Below are 17,272 nucleotides of genomic sequence, written 5' to 3'. Positions count from 1 at the left end.
TTGATGGCTAGGGGGTAGGGTATAGGGAATAGGGTGCCATTTGATGGCTTGGGGGTAGGGTATAGGGAATAGGGTGCCATTGGATGGCTTGGGGGTAGGGTATAGGGAATAGGGGGCCATTTGGCACGTAGTAGTCTACAGACACCTGGCATCCATTATAGATCACATGATCCTATTTCAGAAGGAGTCTCTCTCCCAACGCTAGCTGCCCCCTTCACTCCTGTTCTATTTTAATTTGCCTGATGCGCCTCAAACAAACAGCAGAAAAAGAGGAGCTGCTGCAGGTTTTTTTAGGAGGTTAGTAAAGGAAGCGATCAGGGGTTGGACATTTGCTACTTTCTCTGGTTCCTGTGAGCTTATCTAACATTAAACTCACACTGTGTGTCTTACTGAGAACAGTTAGGTACGCGCACACACACACACACACACACGTTTAGCTGTGAAGTTCATCCACAACCCGCCTTGCTGCAGTATAATACATCTAGTCTTCACTTCGCCAAAACATAAAGAAAAACTCTCAAAGCAAAGCTGTCTTCATCTGGTTTTGGGAATAGCTTGCCTTGCACCCCAGGGTTGTGCAAGTACCCCATCATCATTAAAGTGTTGTTTTTTATGTTCCCTTGAAAAGAGTGTGCAGTTAACCTGGGAGGGAGGGAGGGGGCTGGTGGGAAAACCCAACAACCTTGATGTGTGAGCTTGATTAAAGGTATTCTGTGGGTCTTTGCTGAATAATAATCATAGCCATGCCTTTCACCTGTGCTGCGATCCACTGAGATCTATCAGCAACATAATATTGTGGGGAGCCTTAGCAAGGTGTGTGGTCTTTACACCACAGCCCCCCTACTCCCCCGTCTACCTACTCTACTCCCCGTCTACCTACTCCCCTGTCTACCTACTCCCCGTCTACCAGCTCTGCTCCCCCGTCTACCAGCTCTGCTCCCCCGTCTACCTGCTCTGCTCCCCCGTCTACCTGCTCTGCTCCCCCGTCTACCTACTGTACTCCACCGTCTACCTACTGTACTCCCCCGTCTACCTGCTCTACTCCCTGTCTACCTACTCCCCGTCTACCTGCTCTGCTCCCCCGTCTACCTACTGTACTCCCCCGTCTACCTACTGTACTTCCCTGTCTCCCTACTTCCCTGTCTACCTGCTCCCCTGTCTACCTACTGTACTCCCCGGTGCCAATGCTCCCCTGTCTCCCTGCTCCCCTGTCTTCCTGCTCCCCTGTCTTCCTGCTCCCCTGTCTTCCTGCTCCCCTGTCTTCCTGCTCCCCTGTCTCTCTGTTTGGTTTCCTACCTTCATAGTCATGCCCTTCACCTGTGCTGCGATCCACTGATATCTATCAACAACACCAAACCGTGTGGAGTCAAGCTATAGATCATCACTGATCACAGCAGAGAGTCAAGCTATAGATCATCACTGATCACAGCAGAGAGTCAAGCTATAGATCATCACTGATCACAGCAGAGAGTCAAGCTATAGATCATCACTGATCACAGCAGAGAGTCAAGCTATAGATCATCACTGATCACAGCAGAGAGTCAAGCTATAGATCATCACTGATCACAGCAGAGAGTCAAGCTATAGATCATCACTGATCACAGCAGAGAGTCAAGCTATAGATCATCACTGATCACAGCAGAGAGTCAAGCTATAGATCATCACTGATCACAGCAGAGAGTCAAGCTATAGATCATCACTGATCACAGCAGAGAGTCAAGCTATAGATCATCACTGATCACAGCAGAGAGTCAAGCTATATATCATCACTGATCACAGCAGAGAGTCAAGCTATAGATCATCACTGATCACAGCAGAGAGTCAAGCTATAGATCATCACTGATCACAGCAGAGAGTCAAGCTATAGATCATCACTGATCACAGCAGAGAGTCAAGCTATATATCATCACTGATCACAGCAGAGAGTCAAGCTATATATCATCACTGATCACAGCAGAGTCAAGCTATAGATCATCACTGATCACAGCAAGGCATGTAGTCTAGACTCTATACCACCCCCCCCCCCCCCCTGCCTGCCCCACAGCCCCACCACATTGCCTTTGATCTCCACTGATAGCAGCAAGGCATGTGGTCTACGATATTGGCTACTCAGCCCTCATGCTCCCAAGCCCCCACACCAAACACAAACACATACAGTTCCATTACATATTTACTAGAGCAGCTTCCTGCCTCCCTCTAGGATTTCCAGCCACCCGTTACACTAGGGTACAGGTACAATGTTTAACGGCATATATATATACCAGTCACTCATCCCTCTAGCGTCGGCCGTTTTCTTAAAGGGTACACTCTCACAAAAAATGTGCTATCCAGAACCTGAAAGGGTTCTTCGGCTGTCCCCATAGGAGGACCCTTTGAAGAACCCTTTATGGTTCCAGGTAGAACCCTTTTGAGTTCAATGTTGAACCCTTTCCACAGAGAGTTCTACATGGAACCCAAAATAGTTATATCTGGAACCAAAAATGGTTCTACCTGGAACCAAAAAGTGTTCTCCTGTGGGGACAGCCGAAGAACCCTTTTGGAACCCACTATGGATGAGTCCCAAATGTCCCCCTATTCTCTATACAGTGCACGACCCACAGACTTTAGTCAAAAGTAGTGCACTATAAAGGGAATAGGGTGCCCACTATAAAGGGAATAGGGTGCCATTAGGGACGCAGCCTATTTGTGACTATTTGTCTTTGTTTAACATACTTGCAGCATTCCTAGACGGACAAAAGATCCCCCTCAGATTTTGCCACAGATATCTCTGTTTCTGATATCTTTTTAGAAAACCGGTGACGCAGATGTGTTTTTATTGCCATACCTTTCAAATAGTAAAAGAGCAATGACTAGTTACAGTGCCTTCAAAAAGTATTCATACCTCTTGACCTATTCTACATTTTGTTGTGTTGCAGCCTGAATTCAAATTCAAACCTACACACTACCCCATAATGACAAAGTGAAAACAGGTTTTTAGAAATGTTGAAAATTCTGTATACAGAAAGATCTAATTACCATACACTACTTTTCAAAAGTTTGGGGTCACTTAGAAATGTCCTTGTTTTTGAAAGAAAAGCTCATCTTTGGGCCATTAAAATAACATCAAATTGATCAGAAATACCAGTGTAGACATTGTTAATGTTGTAAATGACTATTGTAGCTGGAAATGGCTGATTATTCATGGAATATCTACATCGGTGTACAGAGGCCCATTATCAGCAACCATCACTCCTGTGTTCCAATGGCACGTTGTGTTAGCTAATCCAAGTTTATCAATTTAAAAGGCTAATTGATCATTAGAAAACCCTTTTGCAATTATGTTAGCACAGCTGAAAACTTGTCTGGATTAAAGAAGCAATAAAACTGGCCTTCTTTAGACTAGTTGAGTATCTGGAGCATCAGCATTTGTGGGTTCGATAACAGGCTCAAAATGGCCAGAAACAAATAACTTTTTGCCCATTTTAATATTTCATTTTTATTGGCCAGTCTGAGATATGGCTTTTTCTTTGCAACTCTGCCTAGAAGGCCAGCATCCCGGAGTCGCCTCTTCACTCTGTCAATTAGGTTAGTATTGTGGAGTAACTACGATGTTATTGATCCATCCTCAGTTTTCACCTATCACAGCCATTAAACTCTGTAGCTGTTTTAATGTCACCTTTGACCTCTTGGTGAAATCCCTTAGCTGTTTCCTTCCTGTCTGGCAACTGTATTAGGAAGGACGCCTGTATCTTTGTAGTGACTGGGTGTAATTAATAACTTCACCATTCTCAAAGGGATATTCAATGTCTGCTTTTCTTATTTGTTCCCATCTACCAATAGGTGTCCTTCTTTACAAGGAATTGGAAAACCTCCCTGGTCTTTGTGGTTGAATCTGTGTTTGAAATTCACTGCTCTACTGAGGGACCTTACAGATAATTGTATGTGTGGGGTACAGAGATGAGGTAGTCATTCTAAAATCATGTCAAACACTATTATTGCACACAGAGTGAGTCCATGCAACTTATTATGTGACTTGTTAAGCAAATTATTACTCCTGAACTTAATTAGGCATCGCCATAGCAAAGAGGTTGAATACTTATTGACTCAAGACATTTCAGCTTTACATGTTTTATTAAATTGTAAAAAATTCCAAATACATAATCTCACTTTTACATTATAGGGTATAATGTGTAGGCCGGTGACAAAACAATCTAAATTGTATCCATTTTAAATTCAAGCTGTAACACAACAAAATGAGGAAAAAGTCAACTGGTATGAATTCTTTCTGAAGTCACTGTGATGGCTTTTGGTGGGTCTATATTTTAAAAATGTTGAGTGACATTTTTCTGTTTTATGCACCCCCTCAGCAGCTCGGCTGTTTGAGACGGCCGACAACGTGATGAAGGCTGGGGCATGCTCTGCTACATGTGAAGACTTCCACCAGATCAAGAGTACTGTCTTTCAGCTCAAACAAAAGGTTTGTTCTGGTTTATTAATCCCCCCCCCCCCCAAAAAAAAAATATATATTTAAAAAATAAAACTCACACTTTTATTTTCCTACTAGTACTTACTTTGTTGATATCTAACTTATTGAGGGAAAATGTACTGACTGTGAAATGTGGTTGTCCCACCTAGCTATCTTAAGATGAATGCACTAACTGTAAGTCTCTCTGGATAAGAGTGTCTGCTAAATGACTAACTGTAAGTCTCTGTCTAATTTGTGTTGCTGCTTACCACGGAGCCAATCCACATAACACACAGTTGGTTGGATTCAGTTAGGTATTAAAATGGACCAAGATTATTCCGTTGGTTTATTTATTTATTCATGCTATTCTATTGTATGTTTCAGTCACCAAATAACTCTGCGTATCACTAGTCTATATCTGCCAATATATTCAGGTAGAATAACACTGGGAAACATCTCCTCTGGGACGCAGAACGACGTTTATTGTACATAATAAAAATTATTGAAATCATTTTGAAATACTGCAACTAGCTAGTTGGTTCTATAACTTATGTCTGTCGTTGTAAAGTGCCGGTTATACGGTGTAAAACTCACTGGAGTGGTACCATATATATATATATATATATATATATATATATATAATATATATATATACACACACACACACACACACACACATTGCTTAGTGAGTATTTCTAGCCTTCCCAGTCAGGCCCAATCTGTAGACCAGTCTGTCAACAGGGCAGCTCACCACTCTGCCCTGTAATATGTGATATATGGTTCCCAGCCCTGTGGTCCTGTGGGGTTCAGTAGGCAGGCTACTAGCTCTTTTTCATTGGAGGGAAAAAATGAAATAGGCCTATGTGGCTAGTGTGCTGCAAATGGCACCCTATACCCCAATCCCCACGTAGGGCTCTGGTTAAAAGTAGGGCTCTGGTTAAAAGTAGGGCTCTGGTTAAAAGTAGGGCTCTGGTTAAAAGTAGGGCTCTGGTTAAAAGTAGGGCTCTGGTTAAAAGTAGGGCTCTGGTTAAAAGTAGTCGTGCTCTATATAGGGAATAGGGTACCATTTGGGACGCAACCTAAAACAACAAAATTGTCTTTTGAGGACAGAGGTCAGATATTGTGCATGGGGGGGGGGGGGGGGGGGGGGGTTGACTGACTGACTGACTGACTGACAGGAAAGGAAGATTATGGCCATCACTGGTCACCTACTGCCCCCCTCAAGGCATAAACGCAGGCTGCTTTGGGTTAACACTTACATAGCATAGCTGCTCGTCTCTACTCTACTCTACAAACCAACACATACTCCTTCATCTCATGTCATGGCTCAGAGACCACGTCGGCATATGATGCAGGAATAATGATTAAATTGGATGTTCTCTGATTCATCGCCCCTGCCCAAGGACATACCATGTCATATGACTTGCAAACCAGTTCACAGGTAATGTATGGCCCCAGCCTAATGTATGGCCCCAGCCTAATGTATGGCCCCAGCCCCAGCCTAATGTATGGCCCCAGCCTAATGTATGGCCCCAGCCTAATGTATGGCCCCAGCCTTTTATATGGCCCCAGCCTAATGTATGGCCCCAGCCCCAACCTAATGTATGGCCCCAGCCTGTACTACGCTTTGATATAGAGTACTTACATGTACATGTATATATCCCAGAGTACAGTGCGGTCTCCTGGTCTACCTAAGTAATGCATAGTGATTTCCTGGGCCTGCGTATGGTTGTTACAAATTGACATATCTGGTTTCAAGTCGTACTCTGACACAACAAAGAATTCACGTAGAGAATGTCATTTTCTTGTCCTGTAAGTGTAATACATCCATGTAGTAACTATTATTACAGGTCCTTGAACATTGAGTACACTCTTACACTGTAATCTCCCCGTAGGCTTCTGCTCTATGATGACTGACAGCCAAATGGCTGTATCGCCGACACGCCTGATCGTTTCTCCATTATCTCAGACCTCTCTCTCATTAAGACTGATCTTGAGAAAATCCTTTGTGCTGGAACCTCTACATTAAATGGGCAATTTAGGATTGGTACATCAAATCTTTTTACTTCTAAATTAATAATATATAGCAATGGATTGTTGAAGAATATAACTGATGAATGCCTCATGACCTTAGGTTCAACTGTCGTACTAAAAACATAAGCAAGATGACTGCTTTGTTGTTTGAATCGCAGATTTCCCCTTTAAACAATCTTAACTATATCCGCTCTTCTTGTTCTATAGATTGCCATGTTGCCCAGCAACGCTGATGTTACCAAGCAGATGACCAGTGAGAAGAGGCTGATGTCACACTCCTTCCTCCCCGGGCCGCCTGGTCTGCCCGGTCCTCCAGGTAAAACTAGCTGTAGTATAATGTTTCTGTCTGTCTGTGTTCTATCTATCGTCCTGTAATATAATGTCTCTACTGTCTGTAGTCCTGTAGTATATAATGTCTCTACTCTGTCTGTAGTCCTGTAGTATAATGTCTCTACTGTCTGTAGTATGTCTCTGCTCTGTCTGTAGTCCTGTAGTATAATGTCTCTACTGTCTGTAGTCCTGTAGTATAATGTCTCTACTCTGTCTGTAGTCCTATAGTATATAATGTCTCTACTCTGTCTGTAGTCCTGTAGTATAATGTCTCTACTGTCTGTAGTATGTCTCTGCTCTGTCTGTAGTCCTGTAGTATAATGTCTCTACTGTCTGTAGTCCTGTAGTATATAATGTCTCTACTCTGTCTGTAGTCCTGTAGTATAATGTCTCTACTGTCTGTAGTATGTCTCTGCTCTGTCTGTAGTCCTGTAGTATAATGTCTCTACTGTCTGTAGTCCTATAGTATATAATGTCTCTACTCTGTCTGTAGTCCTGTAGTATATAATGTCTCTACTCTGTCTGTAGTCCTGTAGTATAATGTCTCTACTGTCTGTAGTATGTCTCTGCTCTGTCTGTAGTCCTGTAGTATAATGTCTCTACTGTCTGTAGTCCTGTAGTATATAATGTCTCTGCTCTGTCTGTAGTCCTGTAGTATATAATGTCTCTACTGTCTGTAGTCCTGTAGTATGTCTCTGCTCTGTCTGTAGTCCTGTAGTATATAATGTCTCTACTGTCTGTAGTCCTGTAGTATGTCTCTGCTCTGTCTGTAGTCCTGTAGTATATAATGTCTCTACTGTCTGTAGTCCTGTAGTATAATGTCTCTACTGTCTGTAGTCCTGTAGTATAATGTCTCTACTGTCTGTAGTCCTGTAGTATATAATGGCTCTACTGTCTGTAGTCCTGTAGTATAATGTCTCTGCTCTGTCTGTAGTCCTGTAGTATAATGTCTCTGCTCTGTCTGTAGTCATGTAGTATAATGTCTCTGCTCTGTCTGTAGTCCTGTAGTATAATGTCTCTGCTCTGTCTGTAGTCCTGTAGTATAATGTCTCTACTGTCTGTAGTATGTCTCTGCTCTGTCTGTAGTCCTGTAGTATAATGTCTCTACTGTCTGTAGTCCTGTAGTATATAATGTCTCTACTGTCTGTAGTCCTGTAGTATGTCTCTGCTCTGTCTGTAGTCCTGTAGTATAATGTCTCTACTGTCTGTAGTCCTGTAGTATAATGTCTCTGCTCTGTCTGTAGTCCTGTAGTATATAATGTCTCTACTGTCTGTAGTCCTGTAGTATATAATGTCTCTACTGTCTGTAGTCCTGTAGTATAATGTCTCTGCTCTCTGTCTGTAGTCCTGTAGTATAATGTCTCTACTGTCTGTAGTCCTGTAGTATAATGTCTCTACTGTCTGTAGTCCTGTAGTATAATGTCTCTGCTCTGTCTGTAGTCCTGTAGTATAATGACTCTGCTCTGTCTGTAGTCCTGTAGTATAATGTATCTGTCTATCTGTAGTCCTGTAGTATAATGTATCTACTGTCTGTAGTCCTGTAGTATAATGTCTCTACTGTCTGTAGTCCTGTAGTATAATGTCTCTACTGTCTGTAGTCCTGTAGTATATAATGTCTCTACTGTCTGTAGTCCTGTAGTATAATGTCTCTGCTCTGTCTGTAGTCCTGTAGTATAATGTCTCTACTGTCTGTAGTCCTGTAGTATAATGTCTCTACTGTCTGTAGTCCTGTAGTATAATGTCTCTACTGTCTGTAGTCCTGTAGTATAATGTCTCTGCTCTGTCTGTAGTCCTGTAGTATAATGTCTCTACTGTCTGTAGTATGTCTCTGCTCTGTCTGTAGTCCTGTAGTATAATGTCTCTACTGTCTGTAGTCCTGTAGTATAATGTCTCTGCTCTGTCTGTAGTATAATGTCTCTACTGTCTGTAGTCCTGTAGTATAATGTCTCTACTGTCTGTAGTCCTGTAGTATATAATGTCTCTACTGTCTGTAGTCCTGTAGTATGTCTCTGCTCTGTCTGTAGTCCTGTAGTATAATGTCTCTACTGTCTGTAGTCCTGTAGTATAACGTCTCTGCTCTGTCTGTAGTCCTGTAGTATATAATGTCTCTACTGTCTGTAGTCCTGTAGTATATAATGTCTCTACTGTCTGTAGTCCTGTAGTATAATGTCTCTGCTCTCTGTCTGTAGTCCTGTAGTATAATGTCTCTACTGTCTGTAGTCCTGTAGTATAATGTCTCTACTGTCTGTAGTCCTGTAGTATAATGTCTCTGCTCTGTCTGTAGTCCTGTAGTATAATGACTCTGCTCTGTCTGTAGTCCTGTAGTATAATGTATCTGTCTATCTGTAGTCCTGTAGTATAATGTATCTACTGTCTGTAGTCCTGTAGTATAATGTCTCTACTGTCTGTAGTCCTGTAGTATAATGTCTCTACTGTCTGTAGTCCTGTAGTATATAATGTCTCTACTGTCTGTAGTCCTGTAGTATAATGTCTCTGCTCTGTCTGTAGTCCTGTAGTATAATGTCTCTACTGTCTGTAGTCCTGTAGTATAATGTCTCTACTGTCTGTAGTCCTGTAGTATAATGTCTCTACTGTCTGTAGTCCTGTAGTATAATGTCTCTGCTCTGTCTGTAGTCCTGTAGTATAATGTCTCTACTGTCTGTAGTATGTCTCTGCTCTGTCTGTAGTCCTGTAGTATAATGTCTCTACTGTCTGTAGTCCTGTAGTATAATGTCTCTGCTCTGTCTGTAGTATAATGTCTCTACTGTCTGTAGTCCTGTAGTATAATGTCTCTACTGTCTGTAGTCCTGTAGTATAATGTCTCTGCTCTGTCTGTAGTCCTGTAGTATAATGTCTCTGCTCTGTCTGTAGTCCTGTAGTATAATGTCTCTACTGTCTGTAGTCCTGTATTATATAATGTCTCTACTGTCTGTAGTCCTGTAGTATACAATGTATCTACTGTCTGTAGTCCTGTAGTATGTCTCTGCTCTGTCTGTAGTCCTGTAGTATAATGTCTCTTCTGTCTGTAGTCCTGTAGTATAATGTCGCTGTCTGTCTGTAGTCCTGTAGTATAATGTCTCTACTCTGTCTGTAGTCCTGTAGTATATAATGTCTCTACTGTCTGTAGTCCTGTAGTATAATGTCTCTACTCTGTCTGTAGTCCTGTATTATAATGTCTCTGCTCTGTCTGTAGTCCTGTAGTATAATGTCTCTGCTCTGTCTGTAGTCCTGTAGTATAATGTCTCTGCTCTGTCTGTAGTCCTGTAGTATAATGTCTCTGCTCTGTCTGTAGTCCTGTAGTATGTCTCTGCTCTGTCTGTAGTCCTGTAGTATATAATGTCTCTACTGTCTGTAGTCCTGTAGTATATAATGTCTCTACTGTCTGTAGTCCTGTAGTATAATGTCTCTACTGTCTGTAGTCCTGTAGTATGTCTCTGCTCTGTCTGTAGTCCTGTAGTATATAATGTCTCTACTGTCTGTAGTCCTGTAGTATGTCTCTGCTCTGTCTGTAGTCCTGTAGTATATAATGTCTCTACTGTCTGTAGTCCTGTAGTATGTCTCTGCTCTGTCTGTAGTCCTGTAGTATAATGTCTCTACTGTCTGTAGTCCTGTAGTATGTCTCTGCTCTGTCTGTAGTCCTGTAGTATATAATGTCTCTACTGTCTGTAGTCCTGTAGTATAATGTCTCTACTGTCTGTAGTCCTGTAGTATAATGTCTCTACTGTCTGTAGTCCTGTAGTATAATGTCTCTACTGTCTGTAGTCCTGTAGTATATAATGTCTCTGCTCTGTCTGTCGTCCTGTAGTATATAATGTCTCTGCTCTGTCTGTCGTCCTGTAGTGTAATGTCTCTACTGTCTGTAGTCTTGTAGTATATAATGTCTCTGCTCTGTCTGTAGTCCTGTAGTATAATATCTCTACTGTCTGTAGTCTTGTAGTATAATGTCTCTGCTCTCTGTCGTCCTGTAGTATAATGTCTCTGCTCTCTGTCTGTAGTCCTGTAGTATAATGTCTCTGCTCTCTGTCGTCCTGTAGTATAATGTCTCTGCTCTCTGTCGTCCTGTAGTATAATGTCTCTGCTCTCTGTCTGTAGTCCTGTAGTATAATGTCTCTACTGTCTGTAGTCCTGTAGTATAATGTCTCTACTGTCTGTAGTCCTGTAGTATAATGTATCTGCTCTGTCTGTAGTCCTGTAGTATAATGTCTCTGCTCTGTCTGTAGTCCTGTAGTATAATGTCTCTGCTCTGTCTGTAGTCCTGTAGTATAATGTCTCTACTGTCTGTAGTCCTGTAGTATATAATGTCTCTGCTCTGTCTGTAGTCCTGTAGTATAATGTCTCTGCTCTGTCTGTAGTCCTGTAGTATAATGTCTCTGCTCTGTCTGTAGTCCTGTAGTATATAATGTCTCTGCTCTGTCTGTAGTCCTGTAGTATAATGTCTCTGCTCTGTCTGTAGTCCTGTAGTATAATGTATCTGCTCTGTCTGTAGTCCTGTAGTATAATGTCTCTGCTCTGTCTGTAGTCCTGTAGTATATAATGTCTCTACTGTCTGTAGTCCTGTAGTATAATGTCTCTGCTCTGTCTGTAGTCCTGTAGTATAATGTCTCTACTGTCTGTAGTCCTGTAGTATAATGTCTCTGCTCTGTCTGTAGTCCTGTAGTATAATGTCTCTGCTCTGTCTGTAGTCCTGTAGTATAATGTCTCTACTGTCTGTAGTCCTGTAGTATAATGTCTCTACTGTCTGTAGTCCTGTAGTATAATGTATCTGTCTATCTGTAGTCCTGTAGTATAATGTATCTACTGTCTGTAGTCCTGTAGTATAATGTCTCTACTGTCTGTAGTCCTGTAGTATAATGTCTCTACTGTCTGTAGTCCTGTAGTATATAATGTCTCTACTGTCTGTAGTCCTGTAGTATAATGTCTCTGCTCTGTCTGTAGTCCTGTAGTATAATGTCTCTACTGTCTGTAGTCCTGTAGTATAATGTCTCTACTGTCTGTAGTCCTGTAGTATAATGTCTCTACTGTCTGTAGTCCTGTAGTATAATGTCTCTGCTCTGTCTGTAGTCCTGTAGTATAATGTCTCTACTGTCTGTAGTATGTCTCTGCTCTGTCTGTAGTCCTGTAGTATAATGTCTCTACTGTCTGTAGTCCTGTAGTATAATGTCTCTGCTCTGTCTGTAGTATAATGTCTCTACTGTCTGTAGTCCTGTAGTATAATGTCTCTACTGTCTGTAGTCCTGTAGTATATAATGTCTCTACTGTCTGTAGTCCTGTAGTATGTCTCTGCTCTGTCTGTAGTCCTGTAGTATAATGTCTCTACTGTCTGTAGTCCTGTAGTATAACGTCTCTGCTCTGTCTGTAGTCCTGTAGTATATAATGTCTCTACTGTCTGTAGTCCTGTAGTATATAATGTCTCTACTGTCTGTAGTCCTGTAGTATAATGTCTCTGCTCTCTGTCTGTAGTCCTGTAGTATAATGTCTCTACTGTCTGTAGTCCTGTAGTATAATGTCTCTACTGTCTGTAGTCCTGTAGTATAATGTCTCTGCTCTGTCTGTAGTCCTGTAGTATAATGACTCTGCTCTGTCTGTAGTCCTGTAGTATAATGTATCTGTCTATCTGTAGTCCTGTAGTATAATGTATCTACTGTCTGTAGTCCTGTAGTATAATGTCTCTACTGTCTGTAGTCCTGTAGTATAATGTCTCTACTGTCTGTAGTCCTGTAGTATATAATGTCTCTACTGTCTGTAGTCCTGTAGTATAATGTCTCTGCTCTGTCTGTAGTCCTGTAGTATAATGTCTCTACTGTCTGTAGTCCTGTAGTATAATGTCTCTACTGTCTGTAGTCCTGTAGTATAATGTCTCTACTGTCTGTAGTCCTGTAGTATAATGTCTCTGCTCTGTCTGTAGTCCTGTAGTATAATGTCTCTACTGTCTGTAGTATGTCTCTGCTCTGTCTGTAGTCCTGTAGTATAATGTCTCTACTGTCTGTAGTCCTGTAGTATAATGTCTCTGCTCTGTCTGTAGTCCTGTAGTATAATGTCTCTACTGTCTGTAGTCCTGTAGTATAATGTCTCTACTGTCTGTAGTCCTGTAGTATAATGTCTCTACTGTCTGTAGTCCTGTAGTATAATGTCTCTGCTCTGTCTGTAGTCCTGTAGTATAATGTCTCTACTGTCTGTAGTATGTCTCTGCTCTGTCTGTAGTCCTGTAGTATAATGTCTCTACTGTCTGTAGTCCTGTAGTATAATGTCTCTGCTCTGTCTGTAGTATAATGTCTCTACTGTCTGTAGTCCTGTAGTATAATGTCTCTACTGTCTGTAGTCCTGTAGTATATAATGTCTCTACTGTCTGTAGTCCTGTAGTATGTCTCTGCTCTGTCTGTAGTCCTGTAGTATAATGTCTCTACTGTCTGTAGTCCTGTAGTATAACGTCTCTGCTCTGTCTGTAGTCCTGTAGTATATAATGTCTCTACTGTCTGTAGTCCTGTAGTATATAATGTCTCTACTGTCTGTAGTCCTGTAGTATAATGTCTCTGCTCTCTGTCTGTAGTCCTGTAGTATAATGTCTCTACTGTCTGTAGTCCTGTAGTATAATGTCTCTACTGTCTGTAGTCCTGTAGTATAATGTCTCTGCTCTGTCTGTAGTCCTGTAGTATAATGACTCTGCTCTGTCTGTAGTCCTGTAGTATAATGTATCTGTCTATCTGTAGTCCTGTAGTATAATGTATCTACTGTCTGTAGTCCTGTAGTATAATGTCTCTACTGTCTGTAGTCCTGTAGTATAATGTCTCTACTGTCTGTAGTCCTGTAGTATATAATGTCTCTACTGTCTGTAGTCCTGTAGTATAATGTCTCTGCTCTGTCTGTAGTCCTGTAGTATAATGTCTCTACTGTCTGTAGTCCTGTAGTATAATGTCTCTACTGTCTGTAGTCCTGTAGTATAATGTCTCTACTGTCTGTAGTCCTGTAGTATAATGTCTCTGCTCTGTCTGTAGTCCTGTAGTATAATGTCTCTACTGTCTGTAGTATGTCTCTGCTCTGTCTGTAGTCCTGTAGTATAATGTCTCTACTGTCTGTAGTCCTGTAGTATAATGTCTCTGCTCTGTCTGTAGTATAATGTCTCTACTGTCTGTAGTCCTGTAGTATAATGTCTCTACTGTCTGTAGTCCTGTAGTATAATGTCTCTGCTCTGTCTGTAGTCCTGTAGTATAATGTCTCTGCTCTGTCTGTAGTCCTGTAGTATAATGTCTCTACTGTCTGTAGTCCTGTATTATATAATGTCTCTACTGTCTGTAGTCCTGTAGTATACAATGTATCTACTGTCTGTAGTCCTGTAGTATGTCTCTGCTCTGTCTGTAGTCCTGTAGTATAATGTCTCTTCTGTCTGTAGTCCTGTAGTATAATGTCGCTGTCTGTCTGTAGTCCTGTAGTATAATGTCTCTACTCTGTCTGTAGTCCTGTAGTATATAATGTCTCTACTGTCTGTAGTCCTGTAGTATAATGTCTCTACTCTGTCTGTAGTCCTGTATTATAATGTCTCTGCTCTGTCTGTAGTCCTGTAGTATAATGTCTCTGCTCTGTCTGTAGTCCTGTAGTATAATGTCTCTGCTCTGTCTGTAGTCCTGTAGTATAATGTCTCTGCTCTGTCTGTAGTCCTGTAGTATGTCTCTGCTCTGTCTGTAGTCCTGTAGTATATAATGTCTCTACTGTCTGTAGTCCTGTAGTATATAATGTCTCTACTGTCTGTAGTCCTGTAGTATAATGTCTCTACTGTCTGTAGTCCTGTAGTATGTCTCTGCTCTGTCTGTAGTCCTGTAGTATATAATGTCTCTACTGTCTGTAGTCCTGTAGTATGTCTCTGCTCTGTCTGTAGTCCTGTAGTATATAATGTCTCTACTGTCTGTAGTCCTGTAGTATGTCTCTGCTCTGTCTGTAGTCCTGTAGTATAATGTCTCTACTGTCTGTAGTCCTGTAGTATGTCTCTGCTCTGTCTGTAGTCCTGTAGTATATAATGTCTCTACTGTCTGTAGTCCTGTAGTATAATGTCTCTACTGTCTGTAGTCCTGTAGTATAATGTCTCTACTGTCTGTAGTCCTGTAGTATAATGTCTCTACTGTCTGTAGTCCTGTAGTATATAATGTCTCTGCTCTGTCTGTCGTCCTGTAGTATATAATGTCTCTGCTCTGTCTGTCGTCCTGTAGTGTAATGTCTCTACTGTCTGTAGTCTTGTAGTATATAATGTCTCTGCTCTGTCTGTAGTCCTGTAGTATAATATCTCTACTGTCTGTAGTCTTGTAGTATAATGTCTCTGCTCTCTGTCGTCCTGTAGTATAATGTCTCTGCTCTCTGTCTGTAGTCCTGTAGTATAATGTCTCTGCTCTCTGTCGTCCTGTAGTATAATGTCTCTGCTCTCTGTCGTCCTGTAGTATAATGTCTCTGCTCTCTGTCTGTAGTCCTGTAGTATAATGTCTCTACTGTCTGTAGTCCTGTAGTATAATGTCTCTACTGTCTGTAGTCCTGTAGTATAATGTATCTGCTCTGTCTGTAGTCCTGTAGTATAATGTCTCTGCTCTGTCTGTAGTCCTGTAGTATAATGTCTCTGCTCTGTCTGTAGTCCTGTAGTATAATGTCTCTACTGTCTGTAGTCCTGTAGTATATAATGTCTCTGCTCTGTCTGTAGTCCTGTAGTATAATGTCTCTGCTCTGTCTGTAGTCCTGTAGTATAATGTCTCTGCTCTGTCTGTAGTCCTGTAGTATATAATGTCTCTGCTCTGTCTGTAGTCCTGTAGTATAATGTCTCTGCTCTGTCTGTAGTCCTGTAGTATAATGTATCTGCTCTGTCTGTAGTCCTGTAGTATAATGTCTCTGCTCTGTCTGTAGTCCTGTAGTATATAATGTCTCTACTGTCTGTAGTCCTGTAGTATAATGTCTCTGCTCTGTCTGTAGTCCTGTAGTATAATGTCTCTACTGTCTGTAGTCCTGTAGTATAATGTCTCTGCTCTGTCTGTAGTCCTGTAGTATAATGTCTCTGCTCTGTCTGTAGTCCTGTAGTATAATGTCTCTACTGTCTGTAGTCCTGTAGTATAATGTCTCTACTGTCTGTAGTCCTGTAGTATAATGTCTCTGCTCTGTCTGTAGTCCTGTAGTATAATGTCTCTACTGTCTGTAGTCCTGTAGTATAATGTCTCTGCTCTGTCTGTAGTCCTGTAGTATAATGTCTCTGCTCTGTCTGTAGTCCTGTAGTATAATGTCTCTGCTCTGTCTGTAGTCCTGTAGTATAATGTCTCTACTGTCTGTAGTCCTGTAGTATAATGTCTCTACTGTCTGTAGTCCTGTAGTATATAATGTCTCTACTGTCTGTAGTCCTGTAGTATAATGTCTCTACTGTCTGTAGTCCTGTAGTATAATGTCTCTGCTCTGTCTGTAGTCCTGTAGTATATAATGTCTCTGCTCTGTCTGTAGTCCTGTAGTATAATGTCTCTGCTCTGTCTGTAGTCCTGTAGTATAATGGCTCTACTGTCTGTAGTCCTGTAGTATAATGTCTCTGCTCTGTCTGTAGTCCTGTAGTATATAATGTCTCTGCTCTGTCTGTAGTCCTGTAGTATAATGTCTCTGCTCTGTCTGTAGTCCTGTAGTATAATGTCTCTGCTCTGTCTGTAGTCTTGTAGTATAATGTCTCTGCTCTCTGTCGTCCTGTAGTATAATGTCTCTGCTCTCTGTCGTCCTGTAGTATAATGTCTCTGCTCTCTGTCGTCCTGTAGTATAATGTCTCTGCTCTCTGTCGTCCTGTAGTATAATGTCTCTGCTCTCTGTCGTCCTGTAGTATAATGTCTCTGCTCTCTGTCGTCCTGTAGTATAATGTCTCTGCTCTCTGTCTGTAGTCCTGTAGTATAATGTCTCTGCTCTGTCTGTAGTCCTGTAGTATAATGTCTCTGCTCTGTCTGTAGTCCTGTAGTATAATGTCTCTGCTCTGTCTGTAGTCTTGTAGTATATAATGTCTCTGCTCTGTCTGTAGTCTTGTAGTATATAATGTCTCTGCTCTGTCTGTAGTCCTGTAGTATTATGTCTCTGCTCTCTGTCGTCCTGTAGTATAATGTCTCTGCTCTGTCTGTAGTCCTGTAGTATAATGTCTCTGCTCTGTCTGTAGTCCTGTAGTATAATGTCTCTGCTCTGTCTGTAGTCCTGTAGTATATAATGTCTCTGCTCTGTCTGTAGTCCTGTAGTATAATGTCTCTACTCTGTCTGTAGTCCTGTAGTATATAATGTCTCTGCTCTGTCTGTAGTCTTGTAGTATAACGTCTCTGCTCTGTCTGTAGTCCTGTAGTATAATGTCTCTGCTCTGTCTGTAGTCCTGTAGTATAATGTCTCTACTGTCTGTAGTCCTGTAGTATAATGTCTCTGCTCTGTCTGTAGTCCTGTAGTATATAATGTCTCTACTGTCTGTAGTCCTGTAGTATAATGTCTCTA

The 17,272-nt window shown here is 41.4% G+C and overlaps 1 protein-coding gene across 1 annotated transcript in view; it reads left to right on the top strand.

Annotated features, from left to right (window-relative positions):
• The window catches only part of ccbe1 (collagen and calcium binding EGF domains 1), a 107,309-nt gene that overhangs the window by 75,533 nt on the left and 14,504 nt on the right, over positions 1–17,272 (top strand). The window contains exons 6-7 of the mRNA XM_038988755.1: positions 4,347–4,456; positions 6,686–6,794. Coding sequence (XP_038844683.1) covers positions 4,347–4,456; positions 6,686–6,794 — 219 coding nt within the window. The remainder of the gene's footprint in view (positions 1–4,346; positions 4,457–6,685; positions 6,795–17,272) is intronic.

Source organism: Salvelinus namaycush, chromosome 3, assembly GCF_016432855.1.
Source record: "Salvelinus namaycush isolate Seneca chromosome 3, SaNama_1.0, whole genome shotgun sequence".
Taxonomy (NCBI): domain Eukaryota; kingdom Metazoa; phylum Chordata; class Actinopteri; order Salmoniformes; family Salmonidae; genus Salvelinus; species Salvelinus namaycush.
This window is presented reverse-complemented; position numbering and strand designations above follow the sequence as displayed.